At 43.5% G+C, this 24,619-nt stretch overlaps 4 protein-coding genes across 7 annotated transcripts; 1 reads left to right on the top strand and 3 right to left on the bottom strand.

Moving 5' to 3' along the window:
- Positions 1-2,668: 2,668 nt before the first annotated feature.
- Positions 2,669-6,712, top strand: LOC143142442 (gamma-crystallin M2-like). Of its 2 annotated transcripts, none has more exons than XM_076303320.1 (3): positions 2,669-2,683; positions 6,051-6,293; positions 6,443-6,712. In XM_076303320.1, exons 1-3 carry the CDS (start codon positions 2,669-2,671, stop codon positions 6,710-6,712), a joined length of 528 nt encoding a protein of 175 aa, XP_076159435.1. The 2 variants fall into 2 exon arrangements, with proteins under 2 accessions (XP_076159435.1, XP_076159436.1); XM_076303321.1 differs by lacking the exon at positions 2,669-2,683 and adding an exon at positions 5,704-5,712.
- Positions 6,713-8,094: 1,382 nt separating this feature from the next.
- LOC143142441 (gamma-crystallin M2-like) lies at positions 8,095-9,459 on the bottom strand. Its single transcript, XM_076303319.1, has 3 exons — positions 9,445-9,459; positions 8,737-8,979; positions 8,095-8,367 (listed from the first exon to the last, which is right to left on the bottom strand). The coding sequence occupies exons 1-3, from the start codon at positions 9,457-9,459 to the stop codon at positions 8,095-8,097; spliced, it is 531 nt and encodes a 176-aa protein (XP_076159434.1).
- Positions 9,460-11,322: 1,863 nt separating this feature from the next.
- Positions 11,323-16,249, bottom strand: LOC143142433 (gamma-crystallin M2-like). 3 transcript variants are annotated; one of them, XM_076303303.1, is made up of 5 exons: positions 16,241-16,249; positions 15,066-15,308; positions 14,260-14,527; positions 12,167-12,429; positions 11,323-11,595 (listed from the first exon to the last, which is right to left on the bottom strand). In XM_076303303.1, the coding sequence occupies exons 1-5, from the start codon at positions 16,247-16,249 to the stop codon at positions 11,323-11,325; spliced, it is 1,056 nt and encodes a 351-aa protein (XP_076159418.1). The 3 variants fall into 3 exon arrangements, with proteins under 3 accessions (XP_076159418.1, XP_076159419.1, XP_076159420.1); XM_076303304.1 differs by lacking the exons at positions 14,260-14,527; positions 15,066-15,308; positions 16,241-16,249 and adding an exon at positions 13,193-13,222 and having other exon boundaries at positions 12,167-12,409; XM_076303305.1 differs by lacking the exons at positions 14,260-14,527; positions 15,066-15,308; positions 16,241-16,249 and adding an exon at positions 12,857-12,868 and having other exon boundaries at positions 12,167-12,409.
- Positions 16,250-17,061: 812 nt separating this feature from the next.
- Positions 17,062-23,487, bottom strand: LOC143142432 (60 kDa heat shock protein, mitochondrial). Its single transcript, XM_076303302.1, has 11 exons — positions 23,364-23,487; positions 22,647-22,822; positions 22,499-22,540; positions 22,096-22,389; positions 21,759-21,948; positions 21,000-21,168; positions 20,717-20,816; positions 20,053-20,298; positions 19,332-19,506; positions 18,875-19,053; positions 17,062-18,524 (listed from the first exon to the last, which is right to left on the bottom strand). Exons 2-11 carry the CDS (start codon positions 22,818-22,820, stop codon positions 18,354-18,356), a joined length of 1,740 nt encoding a protein of 579 aa, XP_076159417.1. The 5' UTR covers positions 22,821-22,822; positions 23,364-23,487; the 3' UTR covers positions 17,062-18,353.
- Between the last annotated feature and the right edge of the window lie 1,132 nt (positions 23,488-24,619).

Raw genomic sequence — 24,619 nt, 5'->3', positions numbered from 1 at the left:
AAGGAAGAGCCAGAGGAAATCCCAGATGTGTCTGACATCGGCCTGGGGGCAGTGCTGTCAACAGGAGCATGAGAGGGAAGAACACCCAGTCCTTTACCTGTCTCGCAAACAGAACACAGCCAAAAAGAAATATGCATCGGCCAACGGTAACACTGATGAGTTGTCCCGCTGCTGGTCAGGCTGTGCTACTGCTAATTGTCAACATTGTTTGGTCTCACTTTCATCCGTATTTTTCTCTTTCAGAGCTTCTCCCAGACCCGACTTGACACCGGGGGGGACCTTGAATCGCTGCCATGCCGGGTTCGCGGCATCAAGGGTCTCTTCTTCACCCTCTAGAGGACCTGATCGGTGGATTTCTGCCCAGCACAAAAGGAGCCAGGCCAGCCAAGTCAGGTGGGTCTGTGTTTGCCTATCAAGCTAACTCTAGGACTCCAGCTCCCTCCTAGCAAAACTTCACTGGTGAGCCCCTCAACTGCACCTCACCTGCACTGGAGTAGTCCATTGACTCAGATGTGACGTGATCAGGTAAGAGGTTTGGAACAAAAACGGCAATGCTGCTTTGCGATTGTTGGACTTTTATTTTGACAAGTTGTCATCGTGTATTCCACATTCATAAAAGGTTTGGTATGAATGTTGAGTCATGTCTCATGAAACAGTCATGAATGCTTTATGTGCAGTTTATGACAGGTGCTATGAATGTGTTATGAACTCACCCATCAAGTAAAGTGTTACCAAATGTGTTTCTGTTGCAGTTGTGTTGATAACTTCAACATTTACCCACCTTCTTTACAGACTTTGTTACTTTGAGTAGTTATCTCTCCAAAAGAAGCCCGTCGAATCCTGCTCACAGATGTACCAGCATCTGTTGACCAGCTCATCAATGTACTTAAATACACAATCCAGCTTGAAGGTGATTTCTCCAGTTCGAGGACCCCGATTTTTCAAATGCATAATGTCAGTTGACTAAAATGTCAGAGTTGCCAGATGGGCGTGCAGTCTTGCACATTGTGTGGAACACTGAGGCATCTCCCCTCAACCTATCTGATAGCCATTCTATTGGCTCAGTGTCCTCCCTTGACACAGCCAGCTTACACTCTGAGGACTGTAATGAAGCGCAGAGGACTGTAATGAAGTCCAGAGCAATACAGATTCTCCCCAGACCCTTTTAAGGCGTACAACTCGGTGGCCAAATCCATTCCCAATCCCTAAATTTGCGTATGATGTTGAGCTGAGATTGCGTAAGGGAAATGAGGTGTATGAAAGAACACAGAAGCGCCTCATTCTTATAGGAGATATGAGATCTGACATTGTGAATAAACTTTGGCAGAGTATTTTTGATATCAGAGGTGCCTATCCCGATAAGGATGAATTGGTGTCTGTTGCGTCTGGTCTTCTTGTCAAGTATCCTTTTCTAAAGGAGACAGATAGTGTAACTGGCTATGATGGATGGCTGAAGAGTTTTCATTATAAGATGGGCAACTTCAGGGCAAAGTTGCGTCGTGCAGGCTGCAATGAGGTGATGGTGAATACAAAAAGAAGGGGAGAGGATGGAGTGGCTGCTCCGTTCATCCTGAAAAGGGCCAAACGTGGAGAGATCAACCATGTTCCAGCATATCCAGACAACCATGATGGTACCACTCTTGAGGAGGAAAGGCTTGCACTGATTGAAGAAATGAAGAAAAGGAAAAGGAACATGGGTCTGATTAGGCAGAAGATGGAACTGACCTTCTCCCATCGACAGAGAGAAATCATAGAAGTGCAGCCTATGGTGTCACAAGTCCAAGAACGATGGCCTGGTTTTCTCATGAGGAGGTAAGGGACTGTACGATATTTAGCGGGGGGGGGGGGGGGAGGGGTGGGAGGGCCGGTCGCCAGATGATAGGGTTAAAAATGTTCTGCCTGGCCCTCCCCCCTGGTCAATTTTTTTTTTCCAGGGGCCTCCCCCCAGCTCAAAAAAATTATCCTAGGCCCTCCCCCCTACGTGAATCAAATAAAACTGGTAAATGACGTTTACAAGGTTAAAACGGCCAGCAAATGTCATAAGCACACATACACACAAGGGGCTACAAACCAGTGTTGCGCGGGTTTGGTCACAAGCGGCCCGCGGTCGCCAGATATTTTAATCAACCCGACCGCAACTCGGACCGCGAATATTAAGTAGGACAAAATTATACCCGACCCGCGATCCGACGTGGTTATTTACAAAATGTGTGCTTTTGGTTATAGCCTGCATGTAGTAGTCCATTTCTGTAAAACAAACTAATTTATTTACGAAACTTTATGCAGTAGAACTACACGCAGGCATGCAGGACATAATGTTTGCGCAGGAGAGAGAATGAGAATAAGAGCACGCACGCAACCACCAAGGATTAGAACACTAGGATAAAATTTGGCCATGGACATACTTCTTTCGAAAATAGAAATGGGGAGGCAAGGTAGGCAAGAGAAAGACATTGCTGGTCAAAACGTTAGCGTAAGAACTGGTTTAAAATGCTGAATGAAGCACAAAGTTTACTAAAGCACATCTACTGTTTAAAGTCACAAACACAACGAACTAAGGTAACTTTTATGCATGCGCGAACCTATACATACCGGTAGATATGGCTGTGTAGTCTGTGCCATAAGATTTATTCCTGCAGGCTGCCAGTTTCGGCTGTCATACTTTTAAATGGCTTCGCAAGAAGTAGGCCTACATAGACCATAACTTGTACTACTGTCATCTTCTTTAAGAACTTTTCCCAATATTTCCCATAGCCTATATCGCTTTTCCTGAAGGGGTGTCTATTATTTTAACTAGCGTCTTCAGCTTCTTTACTGTTGACTTACTGTATTGATGCTTTACTGTATTGATGCTAGCCTTCTCGTGATATTTTAAGTAGGCCTATTTGTAGAAAATATATATTTAATTAATTTTAACTGACCCGCCCGCAAATGACCCGAATATCATTAAAATATTTGGTTTATGACTCTAACCGCGGGTGACCTGCAAGCTTACGAGGGGAGTTGTGGGAGATTCAGGTAGGGTTGCGACTTTTTGGACTCGCCCACTCTGTCAAAGAGACGTGAATCATGTTTTGGCCTACAAACCTTTTAAAATATCGAAAACGGATCATTGATCAGGGGAAAAAAATATCATGGATCAGGAAAAAATAATTTTCCTCGGCCCTCCCCCCAGGCCAAAAAATTTCTCCTGGGCCTTCCCCTAAGGCTTAAAAAATTATCTTAGGCCCTCCCCCCCCTGACGACCGCCCCCCCCCCCCCGGTAAATATCGTATAGTCCCTAAGGTTTTCCTTGTGTATTTGTGTACTGACGCTCATTCCTGTGTACTATATGCTTAAGCTTCTGATACTCAAATGATGAGTGGGGGATTTACATTCAAATGATGAGAGGGGGATTTACATGAAAAGACTAATCTTTAAAAAAATGTTGATTCGGTCATTTGAATGTATTGGTAGCTTAGGCTGGCATGACTATACCACATTAAGCCCTGACATGGATATTATAATTAAAGACTGTTTTGTTGTTTGTGTCCAGCTATCTGAAGAATTTTATCGAATCACCAGCAGAGACCTCCGGGCAACCTGGAATGCATCCCTCGACAAGTATGTGCCTCGCCTGACATTGACATTTGATGTTTATAGATAGAGATTCTTGATGTGAGTTATCTTGCTGCATTACAATGTGTGTGTGTGTGTGTGTGTGTGTGTCAATGTTTGTGTGCACATGTTCACAGACAACAGACATTGTGCGTCGTCGAAGGACAGCAGCACTGAGAGGCCTTCCCATTTTTGTTCGTGACGATGCATCAGAGTTCTATCTGAAGTGTGTGGTAAGTAAGTCAAGAGCAATTTGGTGTGATTATTAGATTTGCAGTGTCTCTCATATCTCCCCAAAGACTGGATAATTATTGGCTGGTATTCTTGTGCCTAAATGTGACTGTACACAACTAAATAAGCGTATGTGCTGGTTAATGGGTGACAGCAATTGTTACAGGGTGTCTATTGCAAAAAAAAATGTCGCTGTGTGTTTTTTTTCCCTCTTTCCCTTTTTCCCTCCCTACCATCACCACACACACACACACACACACACACACACACACGAAATAGCAGATCTCAAGAAGCTCAGTTCACAGGGCGCCAAGCTCTTCTGTGCTCTCCCCATAGCAGTTCAGATAATGAACATTGTGATTTTATGTTTGTATCTATTGATACAGTAGCCTCGTTGCACACATCATTGTTCCTGCTGGAACCACTATGGCCCAGACTGCCATTTACCACAGTGCACATACACACACACACACACACACACACACATGCAGGTCTCCAACTCCTGAATAAGCAAACACACACACATGTGGAGAGGAAAGTGCAGTTCTCAAGAGGCTCAGTTCTCAGGGCACTTTGCTCAAGATTATGATGTTGAACATGGTTTTATATATATTAATACAATGTTTGACATTAACCAATAAAAGTTTGGTAACACTTTACTTGACGGGTGAGTTCATAACTAATTCATAGCAGCTGTCATAAACTGCACATAAAGCATTCATGACTGTTTCATGAGACATGACTCAACATTCATACCAAACCTTTCATGAATGTGGAAGACAGAACGACGACAACTTGTCAAAATAAAAGTCCAAAGTCGCAAAGCAGCATTGCCGTTTTTGTTCCAAACCTCTTACCTGATCATGTCACATCTGAGTCAATGGGCTACTCCAGTGCCAAAAAGAGAGAACATGGTCAAGCAAATAATTTTTGCTTCATAAAAATGTATTTGTTTTATGATGTAACCTTTGCAGATGATTTCTTATCTTTTGCTACTGGGAATGTCCAACCATTCCAGGATACACAAATACGTGTCAGCTGAATGTAGGCTAGTTTACCTCCCAGTGTTAAACTCAGTGATTAAGAATACTTCACAACTTGTATAGTAAAGTGACATTCAAAGTAGATTTTATAAGATATTCATGAAATATTTACAAAGGCTGGAGAGATTAAATTAATGGTATCCAGGTTACACAAATATGATGTTGGACTTTTATTTTGACAAGTTGTCATCATTCTGTCTTCCACATTCATGAAAAGTTTGGTATGAATGTTGAGTCATGTCTCATGAAACAGTAATGAATGCTTTATGTGCAGTTTATGACAGCTGCTATGAATGTGTTATGGACTCACCCGTCAAGTAGTGTTACCAAAAGTTTTGTATTAACATCATTTTTTGTGTGTTGAATGATGGGGAGTGGTGAAGATGATTGGTAGAACTGAAAAAAATGAGTTGATAGAACTCAATTTACAGATTACACTAACAAATCTGAGTTGGTAGAACTCAAAACTTAAAGGTAAAACTGAGAAACCTGTGTTGGTAGAACTGAAAATGTATGTGTAAAACTCAAAAACCTAAGTTAGTAGAACTCAACATTTCTATGTAACACTCCAAAATGTAAGTCAAAAATCTTTGTAAACTCAACCACAGTGAATTTAAGTAAGGAAAACTCAAAAAAACCAAATGCATCACGTTGCCTAGATAATTTAAGTTCTGTCAACCTTTATTTTTTTTACAGTGAGGGGAAAAGCTGACATGTTAGTTTTCCCGATTTGCATGACAATGTCGCCATTTGTCTAGGGGATATAAAGAGGGTTGATGCTCCTCTGTGTGTGTGTGTGTGTTTTACACAGTGACCAAAGTTAGCCAACACAATGGGAAAGGTAAGGCTGGTTGTTTTGCTATGCATCTTTTGTGCCTCAGCCTACGTGCGTAAGTTACTAAGCCGAATGCAATAAGGCCAGGAGTGCAGGGAAGTCCCTGTTGCTGAGCCCGTTTCTTAAGACGGCCAAAAGTCAGTGTGTTCTCTCTCTCTCTCTCTCTCTCTCTCTCTCTCTCTCTCTCTCTCTCTCTCTCTCTCTCTCTTTCTCTTTCTCTCTCTCTCTCACACACACACACTCTCTCAATTTCTGTTCTTTTTTGGGGGGGGGATGTCGTGTTGGTGCCTACCTGGGTGAATTGACGAACACAACCCCACCCCCCTGATAATCCCGTTTTCCAGATCATCTTCTATGAGGACAGGAACTTCCAGGGGCGCTCGTACGAGTGCAGCAGCGACTGCGCCGACCTGCACTCGCACTTCAGCCGCTGCAACTCCATCCAGGTGGAGAGCGGCAGCTGGATGGTGTACGAGCGGCCTAACTTCATGGGCTACCAGTACTTCCTGCGCCGCGGCGAGTACCCTGACTACCAGCGTTGGATGGGTTTCAACGACTGCGTCCGATCCTGCCGCTTGATCCCCCAGGTGCGTGGCCACTCCCAGGGGGGTGGAGGATGGGGGTTGGGATGGTGGTGGTGTTATTGTGTTGTTGAGCGTCCCTGTTTTGACCTTTTGACCTTTTTTGACATGCTCTCTCTCTCTCTCTCTCTCTATCTCTCTTCTGTCTCCTGCAGCACCAGGGATCGCACCGCGTCCGCATCTATGAGCGCATGGACTTTGGCGGTCAGATGATGGAGTTCACCGACGACTGCCCCTCGCTGTACGACCGCTTCCACTACAACGACATCCACTCGTGCAACGTCATGGACGGCTACTGGCTGTTCTACGAGCACCCCAACTACAGGGGGCGCCAGTACCTGCTGAGGCCTGGCGAGTACCGCCGCTTCAACGAGTGGGGCGGCATGAGTCCCAGAATAGGCTCCTTCAGACGCATCACAAACTGAGGGCACTCATAACCAGACTTGTCCTACCTCACCATCACCGTCAACCTGTCAGCATCCGCTTTTAAACCAAACCAAATGAAATAAAAAGTCAAGCTCACTTGCAAACAGTAGCCCCATAAGGTTCATTATTATTACAGGGTGTGATTGATTGTGTTCACATGTCGATGTGTCTAGGGTAACCTTACATATGTTTTACACGACACAGCAGAACGTCAGAAAATAGGACACTCTGCTTCACCATGCACAAACAGACCTGATTCCCCCATGCTATTCATTGAGTTCGGAACATTGAGTTCAGAGATAGAAAGAGACACTATAGACTGTACACTGACTCACACTCCGACCCAGGAAGTATTCCAGTTCCTACCTGACCAACACAATCTCATTGCTGTGCCTGTTCATTTACCCCTTCAAACGTGTAATGTCTTTGTCATGGATGACAGCAAATTATGTGAAGATGCTATTCTGCAGTCACGCAAGACAATACAAGGTTTTATGGTGTGTGTTGCTGGTGTAGCATGTGTGTGTGTGTGTGTGTGTGTGTGTGTGCTTGTGTATGTGTGCTTGTGTGTTTGTGTGTTTGTGTGTGTGTGTGTGTGTGTGTGTGTGTGTGTGCTTGGAAAAATGTGCATCATGGTAAGGCCGTGTGTTTCATACTTAAATAATACAGACATGTTACAGAACAGTCTACTGTTAATTCCTATTCTTGTGAATTTACGCAAATGAAACTATCCACACATGATCCAAGATACATGTTGTTGTAAGTATTTACTTGATTGAAACTGCCACCACAATTGTGCAAGAATTTATCTGTGTATTGACTACCATTACATATAGACAATCTAAAAGCTGGCATCATCTTTTATTGGGTTTGATCCAGTCAGCAGTACTGGGAATTGTTTTGTACCGGTGCTGTGGACAACACTAGCTACAATACGTTAGGATAATCCTGCAAATAGAAACTGGAGAGTTCCTTTTGATAGGCCTACACTGAATACAACAGCTGTGTAAAATCATAAAATAGCTCAGTTGGCAAATTTCTGTCCAAAAAGGCTAACAAAGTATCAAAAAATGTAAAATTTTATATTATATGAAAAAGGTTATATTGAAAGTCACTGTTAATATTATATTATGTAATTAAATAAGTAAATCATTATTAATTTTACTGTATTTAACTTCATTATTGATGCCATCACTATATGTAATGAACCTAACTCATGATAAATTTGAGCAAACCAGCTGTATTTCATATGAGGCAAATGAAGTAAAACACATTTTCAACATTACTGAGTGTTCTTCATGACCTGATACATTGGGAGTCACACAATCCAGACGCAGTGTTTGGAGACACACGGGTTTATTTGAAACAGAGAGGGAGCGGACTAGAAATCAGTGATGCGTCTGAGAGACCCCACTCTGGGGCCCTGGCCTCCCCAGTCGCTGAACCTCCTGTACTCTCCGGGCCTGAGGTAGTAGACGTGGCCGCGGTAGTTGGGCTGGTCGTACATGAGCCAGTGGCCCTCCATCACGTTGCAGGAGTTCACGTCGGACATGTGGAAGCGGTCGTTAAAGTTGGGACAGTCGTCGTTGAGCTCCATCATCTGACCACCCATCTCTGGGCGCTCGTAGAAGCGCAGCTTGTAGTTGCCACGGTACTGAAGACAACACACAAACAAAGTAAACAAACAAACAGGCAAAACAAAACAAATGTGCAGAAAATGTGTAGATGCTGGTCAGCTGAGTTTATAGCATCCTATAACAGATCGTAAAGAGGATTGAATCCTTTACTAACACATGAAACATGAAAGCCTTCTTCAGAGAGCATATAGGTTCTCACTATACACACACACGCGCACACACACACATGTACATATACATACATTACATATCATTGTCCTTTTATCTTCCGGCCCAGGGACCACAGATGCAAATTAGCTAACTCTGGTACAGGAGTTCTGTACTGTACATGACTCCTGTCAAATAAACAAATAAACTTAAACCTAAATCTAAACTTAACCACTAACCGTGGGAATCATTCTGCAGGATCTGATGCAGTCATTGATGCCAATCATGCGCTGGTTGTCAGAGTAGTCCCCCCTCTTCAGGAAGTACTGGTGGCCCATGTAGTTGGGGCGCTCATAGACGACAAAGCAGCCGCTCTCCACCTTGATGGAGTTGCAGCGGTTGAAGTAGGAGTGCAGGTCAGCACAGTCACTGCTGCACTCATGGGAACGACCCTGGAAGTTCCTGTCCTCGAAGAAGATAATCTGAGGGACGAGAGTTGCATTATTCTCCTGAATGCTCAAAGACATGGTACACACAGTCACTCACTCAGTTTCAGGAAGAGGATACAAATGGGAACACTCCATGCATCCGTCCAACTAGAATGCATGAGTTCAGGAATCAATTCCTGTCTGAGAACCTTCTAAAATCGGAACTTCTGTCAGTATACTACAACTTTTTGAACTTAAGATATACATTTTTGCCTGCATCATAACCCTAACCCTAACTCTAACCTTAATACAACTCTGAAAATTGACATCACTCAAGGACAAAGGCAGACAACTAAATAAGTGGCCTACACATTTGCTTTTCGTAATAAACAACCTGTTATTAAAATTTAGATTAAGAATTATGAGCAACAAATTATTGCATTAAATGAGCTATAACTGCAGCATTAAAAGAGAGCAGTGGCAGTTGTAGATGCCAGTGTGGATGTTTGCCAGCCTTACCTTTCCCACTGCCATGGTTGGTCCGGGCGGGTAAAGGCTCAGTGCATTCTGTTGCTGCCTGGCGCTGTCCTTTTATGAAAAAAGTGCTGTGTGATTGCGCAGCATAAAGTATTGTCATTCAAATAACGCCACGGTATCTACAGTTGATAGGGAGCGCGTGGCATGGTTGTGTAAATCTGCCCCCCGTGTATAGCCGGGGCAAATGCCACGGTCAGTTATTGTTTGTCCTTTTTTTCGCATGCGTACATCACTATTGATCAAGAGAAAAACTACAGTGCATCAAATTTATAGACAGAATCAGCAGAACAAGCCAGCAGAGTGCCGGCTGGAACATTACTATTCAGATACTGTGGAAACGGAACACTCTGCAGTATCAATGTTCCAACAGGCAGGTTTTTCTTGTATCAAACAGATTCATAAAGCTGATCATGTGATAATTAATATGGCCCCAGAACTTTTTGTCTTCAATTACTAACTGCTTTGAGTACAGTATACATACTATATCCTCTAGTAAGTGTTAAGCACACTTTGGCAGAGAAAGATTGTCATCAAAGGCCTTCTCTATCTTTTAACCTTCTCACAGTTTGACAAACTAAACGTTGTCTGGTTTCAAGTCTTTTTTTTGTGGGGCTGCTGATCACCCTCTAATAAAATATGAGTTCTTCAAAGCTCTGCTCTTAAGACGTGGGCCACTGGCTATCTTTAGTGCCCAAGGTGATGGTCTACTCCCACCTACTTAAATGCTCTCATAACAGCTTATGTTACCCCTCGACGGCAAACTTCCTCAAAGAAAAGTCATCGGCACTGCCACCCCTCCAGACTATGTTCATTTGTTGTCCCCCTATGGTGGAATGACGTACCAAGTTACCAGAGCAGGGGCATCCCTCTCTGTCTTCAAGATGCTCTTAAAGACTTGACTCTTCCCAGGCCACCTGCTCTCCTACACTTCCAACAGCCCAACACACCTAGCATGTACTTACCATGCACTTCCTGTTCTTCCCTCCTTTACATCCTTCTTCTTCTACCACTTTCTTCTTCTTCTACACTTTGCATAGAATGTAAAACTTGCTCTCTCACTCTCGTCCTCTGGTAATTGTATTAATTGATTGATGTATTAATTGTTATATAATTATTCAATGTCTCCTCTACATTGTACCTTGAATGTTACTCCTCGTTTTTGTGAGTCACTGGATAAAAGTATCTGCTAAATGAATAAATGTAAATGTAATTAGTCTGGTGTGCAACACAGCAGACAATACTCTAAGTCTGCCACCACATTAATTAAAACGAATTTAATTACTAAGCCATTTACTATGTTAATACCCTTTCCACTTTCTGACATGCAAGCACAGGTGGGTCAACAGATTGCACAGGTGTGTAATTAATTCAAGACACACCTCCAACATTTTCCTCCAGATGCTAAAAAGTGCTACTAATTATTCAGGTCATTTATATTTGATTGAACCCTGTGCTGTCATTAAATTGGCAAATACTGTTATCAGTGCTTTTTCTCATGAAGTGGTAGCCACAGCACCGAAAACTGTATAACTTGTATAACACATTGTGGTTTCAAATTAGAATCTGTGATGTAAATTTATCTGTAGCAATCTGATGTGTGGAGAGCTCTTATGGTGATCAGTGAATACAAAACTCCTGCCAGTTCCAAACATTTGTGACAAAGAAAGTTTCAACTTTCACAACTTTGAAAATAAAAAAATGAACCTTCCAAAAAAACTCAACATCTTAATCACACCCTTTCCCTCCAACAGTACCCCCCAAAAACTCCAAATCAAGCAGCAGAGTTAGAGCCGACTCCATTTTATTCAGTGTGTGGAACAAAGCATAGAGCAGACATTTCACCAGTACATCGGAAGCTCTTTAGAAGTCCATGATACGGCGGATGGATCCGATCCTGCCACTCATGGCACCCCAGTCGCTGAACTTCCTGTACTCGCCAGGCCTCAGGTAGTACATCCTGCCCCTGTAGTTGGGCTGGTCGTACATCAGCCAGTGGCCGTCCATGACGTTGCAAGACTGGCAGTCGGACATGTGGAAGCGGTCCATGAAGTTGGGGCAGTCGTCCATCAGCTCCATCATCTCGCCGGACATGTCGTTGCGATTGTACATCCTCATTTTGTAGTTACCACGGTACTGTGGGAGGGAGTTCAAACAGAGTTATGAGTTTCACTTACACTTTATCGCATTTAGAGGCATTGCTGAAAGTCACTGTTGGAAATAGACTGGTTTAGGGGGTAAAGTGATAACTTAAAGTGATAATTAAATGTCAATGAGCATATCACAATTCTTAAAAACATTGAATTAGTAAAGAATAACAATGATCTGCTATCAGACCTGTGAACATGTGATTCGTAACCTTAACTGAGCCATACCACATTAAAATAGCTGTGGGGAACAGTTAGTTTGGGAGCCAGTTCACTAAAACTTCAAACTTCACTAAAATGGAATGCGCAACATGACGCACCTTTGGGAAAACAGAAGGTAACACTTTACCTGGATAGACTTGTTGAAATTGAGGTTCAGTTTTTAGAATGGCGGCTGACCAATTACATTTCCTTAACCAATTCCAAACCCTAATTTTAACCTTAACTAAAATGTTTGTTAACAGATGGTTTGTTTATAATCTGAGCATCTGTAGATAGTCTATAGGACACCATCCAAGTAAAGTGTGACTGAATAAGAATAAAGATATCTGAGATCATACCATGGGGATCATGCGGCAGGATCTGACACAGTCAGTCATGCCCATCATGCGCTGGTAGTCGGAGTACTCTCCACGGCGCAGGAAGTACTGGTGGCCCATGTAGTTGGGACGCTCATAGATCATGAAGCAGCCGCTCTCCACACGGATGGAGTGGCAGCGGTTGAAGTAGGTGTGCAGGTCGGAGCAGTCGCCCATGCACTCATGGGAACGACCACCGAAGTTGCGGTCCTCGTAGAAGATGATCTGATACCAGAGGAGCAAATGTTAGTATACTTGCAGGTGGAGATTGACAATCACATAAACATGCAGCCAAAGAGCGGTAAACATTAGTATACTTAGTGGTTGAAAGTGAAGGCCTATGTATGTTGCCAAAGAGCAGCAAACATTAGTATACTTAGTGATGAGTAGAGAGAATGCTACATGAATATTGCTAATTGAGAGCAAATACTAGTATACTTAATGGTTGAAATTAAGAATATCACATGTAGCCAAAATTAGGCAAACATTAGTATACTGTTATTGCCATTGAAAGTCAGAATTATGAAGCCAAAATGTAAAATGAAAAAATTTAGCCAATTAAGCCTACTTTTGAGGTGAAAATATCAGATATGTGTTGCTAAAGAAAAGTCTTACAAACACTAAAAAACAGACTAAAATTTTAAAGGAAGGTCAGTAGTCATAGTACTGTACCTTGCCCATCATGGTGGCGGTTGTTGGGTTGACAAATGCTGTTAGTGCAAGCTTGTGTTAACTGTGACTTTTCGTTGCCCTTATATATGCCTCAGGTCCGGAAACAGGTACCACAAGGATCTTTGTCATTCTAATGAGCCAGGGTCAGAGTCAGCACAATTCCTACAGGTCCTTCTTACAGGGACTTCAGCGTGCACGCGTGCACACACACACACACACACACACACACACACACGTGGCAAAATGGTAGCATGACAAATCATGACACACCATGTCAAAGACCATAGAGTCCTTGTCAGCACAGGCACAGTCAGCCATTATGACCAGGTGACACACCTGTCCTAATCTGGTTCTGACCAGCCTCATCCGGGCCAGGCCTGGTTCAAGTCTTGGCCAGTTGTCTGTCAGAGGAGGCTTCTAGTGAACTCCACTATTCCTGAAAGGACATCCGGAAACAATGCAGATTGCAGATTGTTACAGATTGTGAATGTGTTTCTTTGGGGACTGGAGCATTTTGGCCTAGACGTTTCCTGTTGTTAAAGGCATGTGGATGAAAGCACTCAGGTATAATGTTCTCTGAGGGTTCTCCTTTTAAAACAACAGGCCTTGTTCCCAGCATCAGTCATACAGTGCTTTGTCCCTGACCCCTTTTGGGAATGGGAGCTTTGCCAACGAGGCATGTTTTCACCGTCGGGTGACCTCTGCCCCCCTGACCCTGAGTGAGTCTGTGTGTGAGAGAGAGAAAGAAAGAGAGAGAGTGAGAATCTGAATGTGTGTGGGTGTGTGTGTGGGTGTGAGTGAGTGTGTCTGACCGCTGTGGACAGTGACAGCTAAGTTCGGTATTTGAAGAACAGCGGTGAGTGTAGAATGAGCCTCAGCCTGGGTAAGTACCTCTGAAGTCATATTCAGGATTTAGTGGAGTTTATAAGACTCTATATATAGAGTTTATAGCAGTTAATACGAGATTATTCCTTCTAATCTAAACTTCTGAAGGCATTACTATTTCAAGTATTGGAGTGATAGTGTCATTGTTAATTGTCATAAAAGAGATAAGTAGTATGTGCTTTATATATATATAAATATATATATATACTGTGGATATGCATTACTATAAATTATGGTACATGATTTATGTTGCCTTGGGAAGCACCTAAAGCTCAGTAGTATTTTTTTTAAAGATTATCATGTTGAGCCATAGACACATAATTAGACACAAAGACACAATTGGACACATAACCCACACAACACATTCAACAAAGGATTTCAACCCCACACAACCTAGACTGTGAGACCAGAATAGACACAAACTCTCAACACATCTCAATCTGGAGAAGATAATATTTTATTCATAACTGTCCATCCACTTACTCGCTCTCTCTTTCCCTTTTTTCTCATTTAAAAATCAGTGATCCTCTTGAAGGAGCCAGTGGTGGCACAAGTGGCGCCCCAGTCGCTGAATCTGCGGTACTCGCCAGGCTGCATGAAGTACTGGCGCCCCCTGTAGTTGGGGTGCTCGTACATGGTCCAGTAGCCGTCCATGACGTTACAGGAGTAGATGTCGCGGCTGCGGAAGCGGTCCTGCACCGACTCACAGTCGTCGTTGAACTCCATCATCTGGCCCTGGAAGTCAGGTCGCTCGTAGATGCGCATGCGGTAGGGCCCGCCACTAGTCTGTGTCAGTAGGAGAGAGATAGAGAGGGAGAGAAATAGGAGAAGAGAAGGAAAGAGAGAGATGAAACATAAAAAATAAAAAGAGGTAAAGTTGGAGGCTGATAAGGATTTATGATGTTAAGTGGGAGGTTAAGAAGTCTATGGTGTGATCAATCAAACTAAATATGTTTTGAATTTTTTGAGTATCAATTAAATATATAGATGTGTCTTTGTAACAGTAACAGATTTGTAACAGCAATGACAACTGGTCTGCTTAATATATGGTATCTTGAGTTGAGTTCTTCGGTCAAAATAGGTGAAGATGCTCACTGATTATAACAAATGATTGTAAACATTGGAAATGACACCAAAATCTCTCTCTCTCTCCCACAGACACACACACACACACTCATGCACACACATGCATAAACACCCATACACGCACACACTCACACACACACACTCACACACACACACACACACACACACACACACACACACACACACACACACACACACACACACACACACACAAACATACAGTACTCCAGGTACTCACATAGTTGAAAGTGCGGCAGGAGCGGATAGAGTCGTTGTAGCCCATCCAGCGCTGGTACTCGGGGTACTCGCCGCGGGTCAGCACGTACTGGTAGCCGCTGTAGTTGGGACGCTCGTACAGCACCCAGCAGCCGCTCTCCACGCGAATGGAGTTGCAGCGGCTGAAGTGGGGGTGCATTTCGGGGCAGTCTGTGTCACACTCATATGAGCGGCCCTGGAAGTTCTTGTCCTCGTAAAAAGTGATCTGGAAGCAGACAGGGAAACGTGTTTTGGATGAGTCAGTGATAAGGAACTGGCTGCAAGTGAGGCACCGTATTGACAGTGGTTAAATAAACTCCTAGCATGGACAATGAGTTACTCTCATAGTCTGACAATGTGCAAACATTCAGTTGTCTCTGAAACATCTATAGATACTTCAACTGTACTATATCCATACCTACACTATTTAACCAGACCAGGTCTCTGACTTGTTTTATTTATTTATTTATTTATTTATTTCAAACACAACCTTAGCTGGAAAGAGACCTGTCTCTTTGTGCTCATAAGCACACAAAGCTATTTAGACTCTATCACGGGGAGAAGGCCCAAGAGGGGGAGATGCATACAGACTGTCCGTTGCTTTCCACTGGTTGTGGTCATAGGTGTAGCATGAGTCCATGAGAGCCCAGTCTTGGTGGCCTGACTGGAGTGGGTGTGCTCGTATCAGACTGAAGACTGTGCCCATATTACAATGGTGGCTCCAAAGGCCCAAAATCCTCTGCACAAGTCCTGCATCTGAGCCACCTGAACAGGGGCTTTGCATCGTCCTGTGCTGTCCTCTCTCTCGTCCTGTGTGGTCTACCCCCACGTCCTGTGCTGTCCTTTCCCTTCATCCTGTGCTGTCCTCTCCCTCTGTCCTGTGTTGTCCTCTCCCTTCGTCCTGTACTGTCCTCTCCCTCTGTCCTGTGTTGTCCTCTCCCTTCGTCCTGTACTGTCCTCTCCCTTCGTCCTGTGCGGTCCTTCCCCCATGTCCAGTGTTGTCCTCTCCCTTCGTCCTCTCTCTTCGTCCTGTGCGATCCTCCCACACGTCCTGTGCGGTCCTCCCCCACGTCCTGTGCTGTCCTCCAGCTCATCCCCCTCATCCTCCCCCTCGCCCTGTCTTATGAATGTCTTTCCTGCGGTGTGCTGCTTACTTACCTTACTCATGGTGACTCAGCTCCTGCGTGCTTCTTTCTCGGTGTGTTTCTAACTAGGCTCTGGTGCCAGGCACAAACCGGGCCTGATTTATAAAGCTCGGTCCAGAGGAGGCTGCCTGGGCCGTTTTTGTTATTTTAATGACCCGGGGATTTGGGTTTTTTTGAGAAGCTGCCAAGGTCCTGATCCAGTGCATAGAGGCAAAAACCCTGATTCATCACAGCAAACGGCCTAGCCCCGCAACTTTAGCACCCCCCCTGCCACCTGGTCCCTCTGCCAGCCACTGCAGTGTGAGCCGTCTATATTGTAATCCACAATATAAAAAAACAAAGAATTCATGTTTACCGCTTTGAATGCTTGCTGGCAACACTAAACACCCAGGAGTACGACGATAGTGGGTGGGAGGTCGACAGCGAGCATGCTCATGCTGTGTGATAAAAGAAAAAAAGAAAGAAAAAAAAGGATTAGTGAACAGGTATAGGGTGCTGAGACCTGGGCCTTATTCTGTTATTCATACTTGCATCCTTGAAGTCCACTTGAAGGAACCACTTTTATCACATTTTAGGTGGGTGGACAACTGGTTGGTAAGGGAGTTAAGGAATCACTTGATTGAACTGGATGTCCTACAACTATGCACTTAACTACAGATGATGATCTTTAGGGTTGCAAAGGAACAATTGTGAAGTATAGGATGACAACTATCCGACTCCTTCAAGAAGGCAGTTGGGCTTTATGAACTCTATTTCCTTAAAGAGGGGACACAGTGTTTAATAAACTAAGTTACTTAGGAGTGTAAAAAAACCAGGACAAACCAAGGCCAAACATAATGTTTAGATGTTTGATTTTATTATAAAGTATTTTCATTTTACTATATTGTACAAAAACAAAAAAACAAACAAAACATTCAGTATTAATACATCTTTGCCGAGTTTTCTTTGATTTGCCATCAAGTGATCACCGAAACATTTGGAGAAGCACAGTAAGATGAAAAGCACATAAGGGAACTTGTAAAAAAACATACACTAGCACCATTCACACAGGGCTCAGCACATCCACACCGAATAACCTGTCTTGAGTTGATGTTATTCATTTTTTTTAAGTTTGAGAGCAATACAGATCCCTTCATTTCAACTTACATCAGTTGACAGTTGATAGAGGGGACAAAAAAGGTACCACCAAAGTACAAGTATTTGTGGTGAAATTGAAAATATTATTTATAGAGAATTTAAACGATACCATTATCAACATTGATTGTTATGTGTATCTTTTGTTTACATATACAGTAGTTGTGAACTAGATATCTATTACAGCGCCATCTACTGGCCACCCCAGATTCTTCCAACAAGGCCTCACAAATTCAAAACAAAGAGGTTATAACATCCTCAGTCATTCTGAAATTTTTATAGCAGAATCAAAGTCGGCCTATCGTGGTGTCTTGTTATCAAGTGCATCTGACAAATAACACATAAAAATATCCTGTGGACATTAACCATTTCTATGGACTTAATAGTTAATGAGGAAAAACTGAAGGGAAACATTCAGAGCAAACATCACAGACAAACTTCACAACGTGAAATGGACAGGGAGCAAAGCCCTCTTTTCTGTCAGTTGCAATTACACAGGCAAAGATCAAAATCATCCCAGCATAAGATAATTACAAAAAAAAAACAAAAAAAAAAACTAAATCAATCAGGCGTCTCATGTAAAACAAGGAACAGGATTTTATGCACACATCAACATAACCCCAAAGGAAACAGTAACAAGTTCACATGATTCATAGTCTTCATTGGTTCAGGCATGAGCTTTTCAACCAGACATCAAATGAAGGATATTATGTTAGCGCCTAACTGTGAGTAGCATGGGGGGGGGGAGCACAGTTCAACTGTTCCCCATGGAAAGTGTCCTTCAAAGGCAGCTTGATGCAGATGGGGTTAGATGTAACATGCCTGGCGTGGTGGTTGTATAGAGTCTTGATGTGCACAGTTTCTGTCTTACTGATGTAATCCCAAACCCTGTACAGGGGGGAGGGGGGGGGGGGCGATAGAGAGCACTTTTGTCTGGCTCCAGCACCAGGTCCCTCATGGTGTAGGGGTATCCGGGGCATCTGGGTGGGGTTTTAGAACATACCTCCACCCATACCTCCCATACCTCCCATCCCACCCATCCCACCCATACCGCCTGGCATGCCGCCCTCTTTCTCCTCCTTGGGAATCTCCGTGACGACCGCCTCGGCAGTGGACAGGAGAGAGGCCACACCAGCAGCATCAAGCAGCGCTGTTCTCACAACCTGGAGGATGAAACAGATGGGGGGGGGGGGGTTAACCAATCAAGCAGCTGAGGATAAAATACAGCTACTAAAGCTAATATTGCAAATAGAACATCTGCATATCGCTGGTCAACATCCACAGGATCAAGGTTGTGGGTTCGATTCCCAGAAGATAAGCAACATAACAAAATGAATAAATGTAAATCTTAGTATGTTCCTGAATTTAAGAATCTTATGATTTCAAGGTGGTATATAATGTAACCAATCCAAATTCAGAACCATTTCTGGAATATGAAAGGACTTTTTTGGTCAATTAAATGATTTTTAAGTCACTTTAGACAAAAGTGATTGTCAAAAATAGGGGTAAGTACCTTGGTGGGGTCAATGATGCCCTTCTCCACCATGTTGACGTACTCGCCCTGCATGGCGTCGTATCCCATCAGGCCCTCCAGCTGCAGGATCTTCTCCACCACCAGGGAGCCCTCCACCCCCGCGTTCTTCGCTATCGTCATGGCCGGCACACGCAGGGCACGTCGGATGATGTCAATGCCTGAAAGACACATGCAAGACAGTTAGTACTAAGACAGTAGTAGTCAGGGGATTTCATGGCCACCTTCACAGAAACACTTCAGACAGAGTAACAACAGAGTCCTTTGTAAAGGGCTTAAGGCACTAATTATCGGTGAGGATCAGGAAAAGGATTAAAACTTCCAAGAACAACCACACAAATTAGCATGTTTAGCATGTAAGGGTAACCTCTATTCATGAGACTGGACTATTTTTTTTTCTTTTTTTTTAAAAGCATATTTTTTTGGGCTTTTTACGTACCGATCTTCTGGTCAGCGTTGGCTGGCACGATGGTCTCCAGAGCAGGGATGCAGCGAAGCAGGGCACAGCCTCCTCCGGGCACGATGCCCTCTTCCACAGCCGCCCGGGTGGCGTTCAGGGCATCGGTCACGCGGTCCTTCTTCTCATTGACCTCCACATCACTAGTACCGCCAACCTGACAAAGACATGAGTTTGAACATCTTTAAGCAGAGTGGAAAAATTATTTATGTGTGAAAGAAAGACAGTGGCAAAAGGAATTTGAAATGAATTCATGCCACACAAAATTTGTTTAATTTAACAACACAAAAAAGGCTGCTCTTGTAAGTAGGAGCTTCATCACGGTACACAATATTATGTAAAGGCAAATTAATCAGTATTCTATTTCTGGTTTATTTTCTCTTTTCCGTGCATCCCCTTCTCTCTTTCTATCGCCCCTACTGGGCCTGCCACAACCATCGGCCCCTCTGAGAGCTGCTCAAGTTCTCTGTCCAGTTTTCTTTGCTCTGGAGGGAGTCCAGGCCTTAGGCCGTGTAAAGCATTTTGACATATAACAACTGACGATGACTATTGTTCATGGCTATCTAGAAATACTTCCCTTGAATAATTCTAGAAAAATGAGAGAATTGGTTCTCTTGTAGGGAGCTGCTCCCCGTCATACTTGACATAGACCCTTGACTGATCCCCTCAACCCTGGTAGACGCTCCCCCACTCTCTCTCGCACCTTCAGCACAGCCACGCCGTCGGAGAGCTTGGCCAGCCGTTCGTTGAGCTTCTCCTTCTCGTAATCGCTTGTGGTGTTGTCCAGTTGCTCAGCAATCTCGCTGATGCGCTTCTCGATGGCGCCGGGGTCGCCGCGGCCCCTCAGGATCAACGTGTCATCCTTGGTGACCTGCACCTCACCCACCTTCCCAAAGTCATGTGGCTGAACATCCTCCAAAGCCAAGCCAACAGCCTCATCCCCAAACACCTGCAGAGAAAGAAAAGTTCATCAAATAACTCCCATTTCACCCAGTATATACAGTGCTTATTGAATTGCCTTACATCAACCAGTCTAAGAGTTGTGAACCTATTTGTAAAGTGGAATCAAAGTACATTACACGGACACACAATTTATATTACACCGTAATACACAGTGGTAACACAAAAACAAAACCACTCCAGGTCCCAATATTTCTCCCCAACCAGTATCACAGTATGTGACTTCAGACACATCCTCCTTAAGTACAGATCACAAGTCACACGCTGTGTTTCAATTCACATACTTCTGTACTTACAATACCTAATATGAGTGCACAAGTGCATTCACTTGTGCATGCATATTAGGTATTGTAAGTACAGAAGTATGTGAATCGGAACACAGCCACAGTATGGCCCTGAACACTCACGGTGCCTCCAGAGGCGACGGCCATGTCCTTGAGCATGTTCTTCCTGTTGTCGCCAAATCCAGGCGCCTTCACTGCCACAACCTGAAGGCCAACCTTCAGTCTGCAAGTGAATAGAATAGATTATCAGTGAGCTCTTATGGAATCCCTAAACAATTTCCAAAACAAACTTTAAGCCACAAACACACAGCCCCTCTCTTTGGCACATATTAAACACACTGCACATTGCTGGCAGTTTCTCTGTCCCTCTCACACTCACTCACACAAAGGAAATGACTCGCCATACCGGTTAAGGACCAGTGTGCTGAGGGCCTCTCCATCCACGTCCTCGGCGATGATGACCAGAGGCTTGCGGTGCTGGTTGGCAATCTCCAGAGCAGGCACAATATTCTGGACGCTGGAGATCTTCTTCTCACTAAGCAGCAGGTAGGCATCCTGGAACTCGCACTTCTGACCTGTGAGACGACCAATCCAATTAAGTGTGGGTTCGTAGAGAACAGTGTTGTCTGGTGTGTGGTGAGCGTTCTGGTGCATAATAGCTGCCGTGCATCACCCAGGTGGGTGCTACACATTGGTGGTGGTTAGCGAGATTGCCTCTTCACTGTTTAGCACTTCGAGTGTCTAGAGAAGCGCTATATAAATGTAACATCATGTTGTCTGGTATGAACAAACACTGTAAGCAATGGGGGACAGGCTACAGTGTATATATGTTGTTCTTGAAAAGTTGTTCTTCCAAGAAATAGTTCAACATATTGTTTCAATTATAATGATTTGATGAAATGATGAAGACTTACAATTTAAATTATTTGATTATTATATTTCATTTATATTTTAAATGTATTGTTATTCATCATTATTACTATTGAAGAAAGGAGAAATGCTGCGTCCTGAAGCTGCACATCAAATAAGCAACTCTAGGGTCAGACACTGGGATTCTTTGACCTTTTTTAACCACCACCATGCACACATGCATAAGCACTCCTTAAAACCTGAATTATCTGAGAAAGCACAAAGGTTAGAGGTCAGAGAAGCATCAATGTCTGACCTTTGGCAGTGTTGATGAAGTATGGGGAGATGTAGCCACGGTCAAACTTCAGTCCCTCGATGATCTCCAGCTCATCGTGAAGCGTCTTGCCATCCTTCACCGTGATGACCCCTTTACGACCCACTTTCTTCATGGCGTTGGAGATTATGTTTCCCACCTCGCTGTCTCCATTGGCTGAGATGGTTGCAACCTTGAATAAACAATCGTAACTTTCTGTTGATACCACTATAAGTTACATATATCTTAAGATACCAAATACCAGTGAAACAAACACTCACACACACACACACTTGAGTATGTGTGTATTCAAAAGCTGGTTGGGTCCACTTTCACATACCTGAGCGATTTCCTCTGGTGTGGTGACCGGTTTGGAGAGCTTCTTCAATTCAGAGATAACAGTTTCCACTGCAAGCATCACCCCACGGCGGATCTCCACAGGATTGGCTCCCTTGCTGATTGTGTCGAAGCCCTCTTTGGCGATGGCACGAGCCAGAACAGTGGCAGTTGTTGTGCCATCTCCAGCCTCTTCATTGGTGTTATTAGCTACGTCTTGAACCAACTTGGCACCAATGTTTTTGTATCTGTCCTTCAGGTCAATGCTCTTGGCCACTGTCACACCATCCTTGGTGACCTTGAGGTAGAGGTCATACAATGTATGTCAGTTAAGAAAAAACACATCCACTGCATGTAACACACATTAATATGAAAAAAAATTCAGAAACACAGAGTAAATGTCCTACCTTGGGACTTCCCCAACTCTGTTCAATGATGACAGTGCGACCCTATAAAGGACAAATTTATTGCACAATGTATTTCATAAGATACAAACATATTGTGAGAATGTCATTGCCATTACACACACTTTGGACCTTAGCCTTGTTAAGTTACCTTTGGTCCCATGGTAACTGCAACAGCGTCTGCGAGCAGGTCAACCCCCTGAAGCATGAGGGCGCGTGCATCGGCTCCAAATTTGACATCTTTGGCGTAGGCACGAGTCAGGTGGGGAGCTAAGGCCCTGCACACTGGTCGGGCTTGTCTCATCAAAGCAGGCAAACGCAGCATTCCTGTGAGGAAAATAACATTTTAGCTAAAACTGCTGATTTACCTTATTAGCTTTAACACAAATCCGTCTATGCAAAGTAACGTTAACCGGCGAACAATTTGTGCCGCACGTTTCTGGTTAATGCATAATGTGGAAATCGTGACTAGCTAGCCCCCAACGATAATGTGATTTAACTTCAAGTTAGCATAGCCACATGGATGATGTTGCAATGCCAATGGTTAGCCAGATTAGTTAGCTAGCTAGCGAGCTAAGTTACATCATAACTTGCATTCAATTCATTAACAAGCGATTAACCTGACGACCAAACCTACCTGGACGATACAAATGTCATGAAATATTAACTGTATTTAATGTCACAATCAAAAGAGAGAAAACATGCCAAGTAGCTTGCATCATTCATTCAAGTTCGTCCTTGCCATCTTCATTCAAACCTTACAAGGACAGCGCACGTGTTGTAACGTTAGTAGTATAAAAATGTGTCGCTGTGTAATTGCCAACATAATGCATCGATCTGTCAACGGAGCAGACGGCGTTATACTTACTATTAATTTATAGTGACAATAAGATGAAGACAGAATCCGTGATCTCTAAGACACTTCTACAGGCAAGTGTGAAATTAAATGGCAACGCGATCTGCACAGTCTTGTCCCATTGAATGCGTAACCTGACCATAGACTCACACATGTGTTTCTGCATCCGGTCTGTTACCGGTTGGCCCCTAAACCTGAATAATTTAAACGTCCTGTAGAGAATATGTTTTCAGTTATAATTATCATCTCTTACAATATTTTCAGTAAAGACTCAATGTAAAATAGAGTAACTATTGTGATAATTTCATGTTTAATGGGAAAACAGCGGTCTATTATTATATATTTGACGATATAAAAATGATTATACTGGGTTAGGGGTTCGGAGTTCCAGAAACTTCTCAAATTGTGATTGGATAAAAATGTCATGTGGTTTGTGACAGGAGAAAGAATCTGTCAAACTTCAAAATAAAAGTCAGCCCATAGAAACAATTTGACATGTTGGCATGCAGGTTGGGTTTGACGCGGTTTGACGTCTTCAATTAGAGAATTTCTAGATGTCTGGGTGTAGTCAACCGGTCACAATAAGGAAACATGAAACGTGTTTATGTTCTCTGTATTTCCTCACAATTCAAAATATTTTTGGTTTTAGGTTAGCTTTGACACAGTAGTGTCCAAGTAAAAAGAATGTCATGCTGATTCGCCACAAACCTGTCTCAAACTACAACCAGGAAGATAAAAGAACGAGTTTTGAATTACAGTAAAAGTCAGGTTTAAGAATGGTTGACTTCCAACATTCTTGGACACCTGAGGAGGGCAGAACACATCGCAACAGAATAGGCAAACCAGGCTTGGAGCTGGAATGGGCCCCCAAGGACAGCTGCAAGGATACCACTTTCAAAACGGCTTGATGGCGATGGGCCCCCCTCCCCCCAAAAGTCCCAGCTAGAGCCCCAGAATATTTGCTGTCACGACTAAAGCGTCAGGAGAAACAAGAAGATGAACTCATTGAAGTAAAACACAGCAGGGCACTTTTTTGTCCCTCTACAGGAGGGATATTCTATGGCCATATATTTTGGAAAAATCAATGTGCAGAGGTCTGGAAAGTGTGGTATACATAGTAGGCTACCTATTTATATTTAGTAACCCTGGCTGAATTTTGTTTTGTTATTTCTAATGCGTGCAGATTAAGACAGGTACGGTAGGTCAACAAAGGTAACTTGAAATGATAGAACCGGATAGAACCACCTAATCGGGTAAATGGCACCTCT

This window comes from Alosa pseudoharengus, unplaced genomic scaffold, assembly GCF_046254945.1.
Source record: "Alosa pseudoharengus isolate Yale_2024_CS ecotype anadromous, Long Island Sound unplaced genomic scaffold, YU_APseudo_1.1 YU_APseudo_1.1_scf_24, whole genome shotgun sequence".
Taxonomy (NCBI): Eukaryota; Metazoa; Chordata; class Actinopteri; order Clupeiformes; family Clupeidae; genus Alosa; species Alosa pseudoharengus.
Note: the sequence above shows the minus strand (reverse complement) of the source record. Positions and strands in the feature narration are given on the sequence as shown.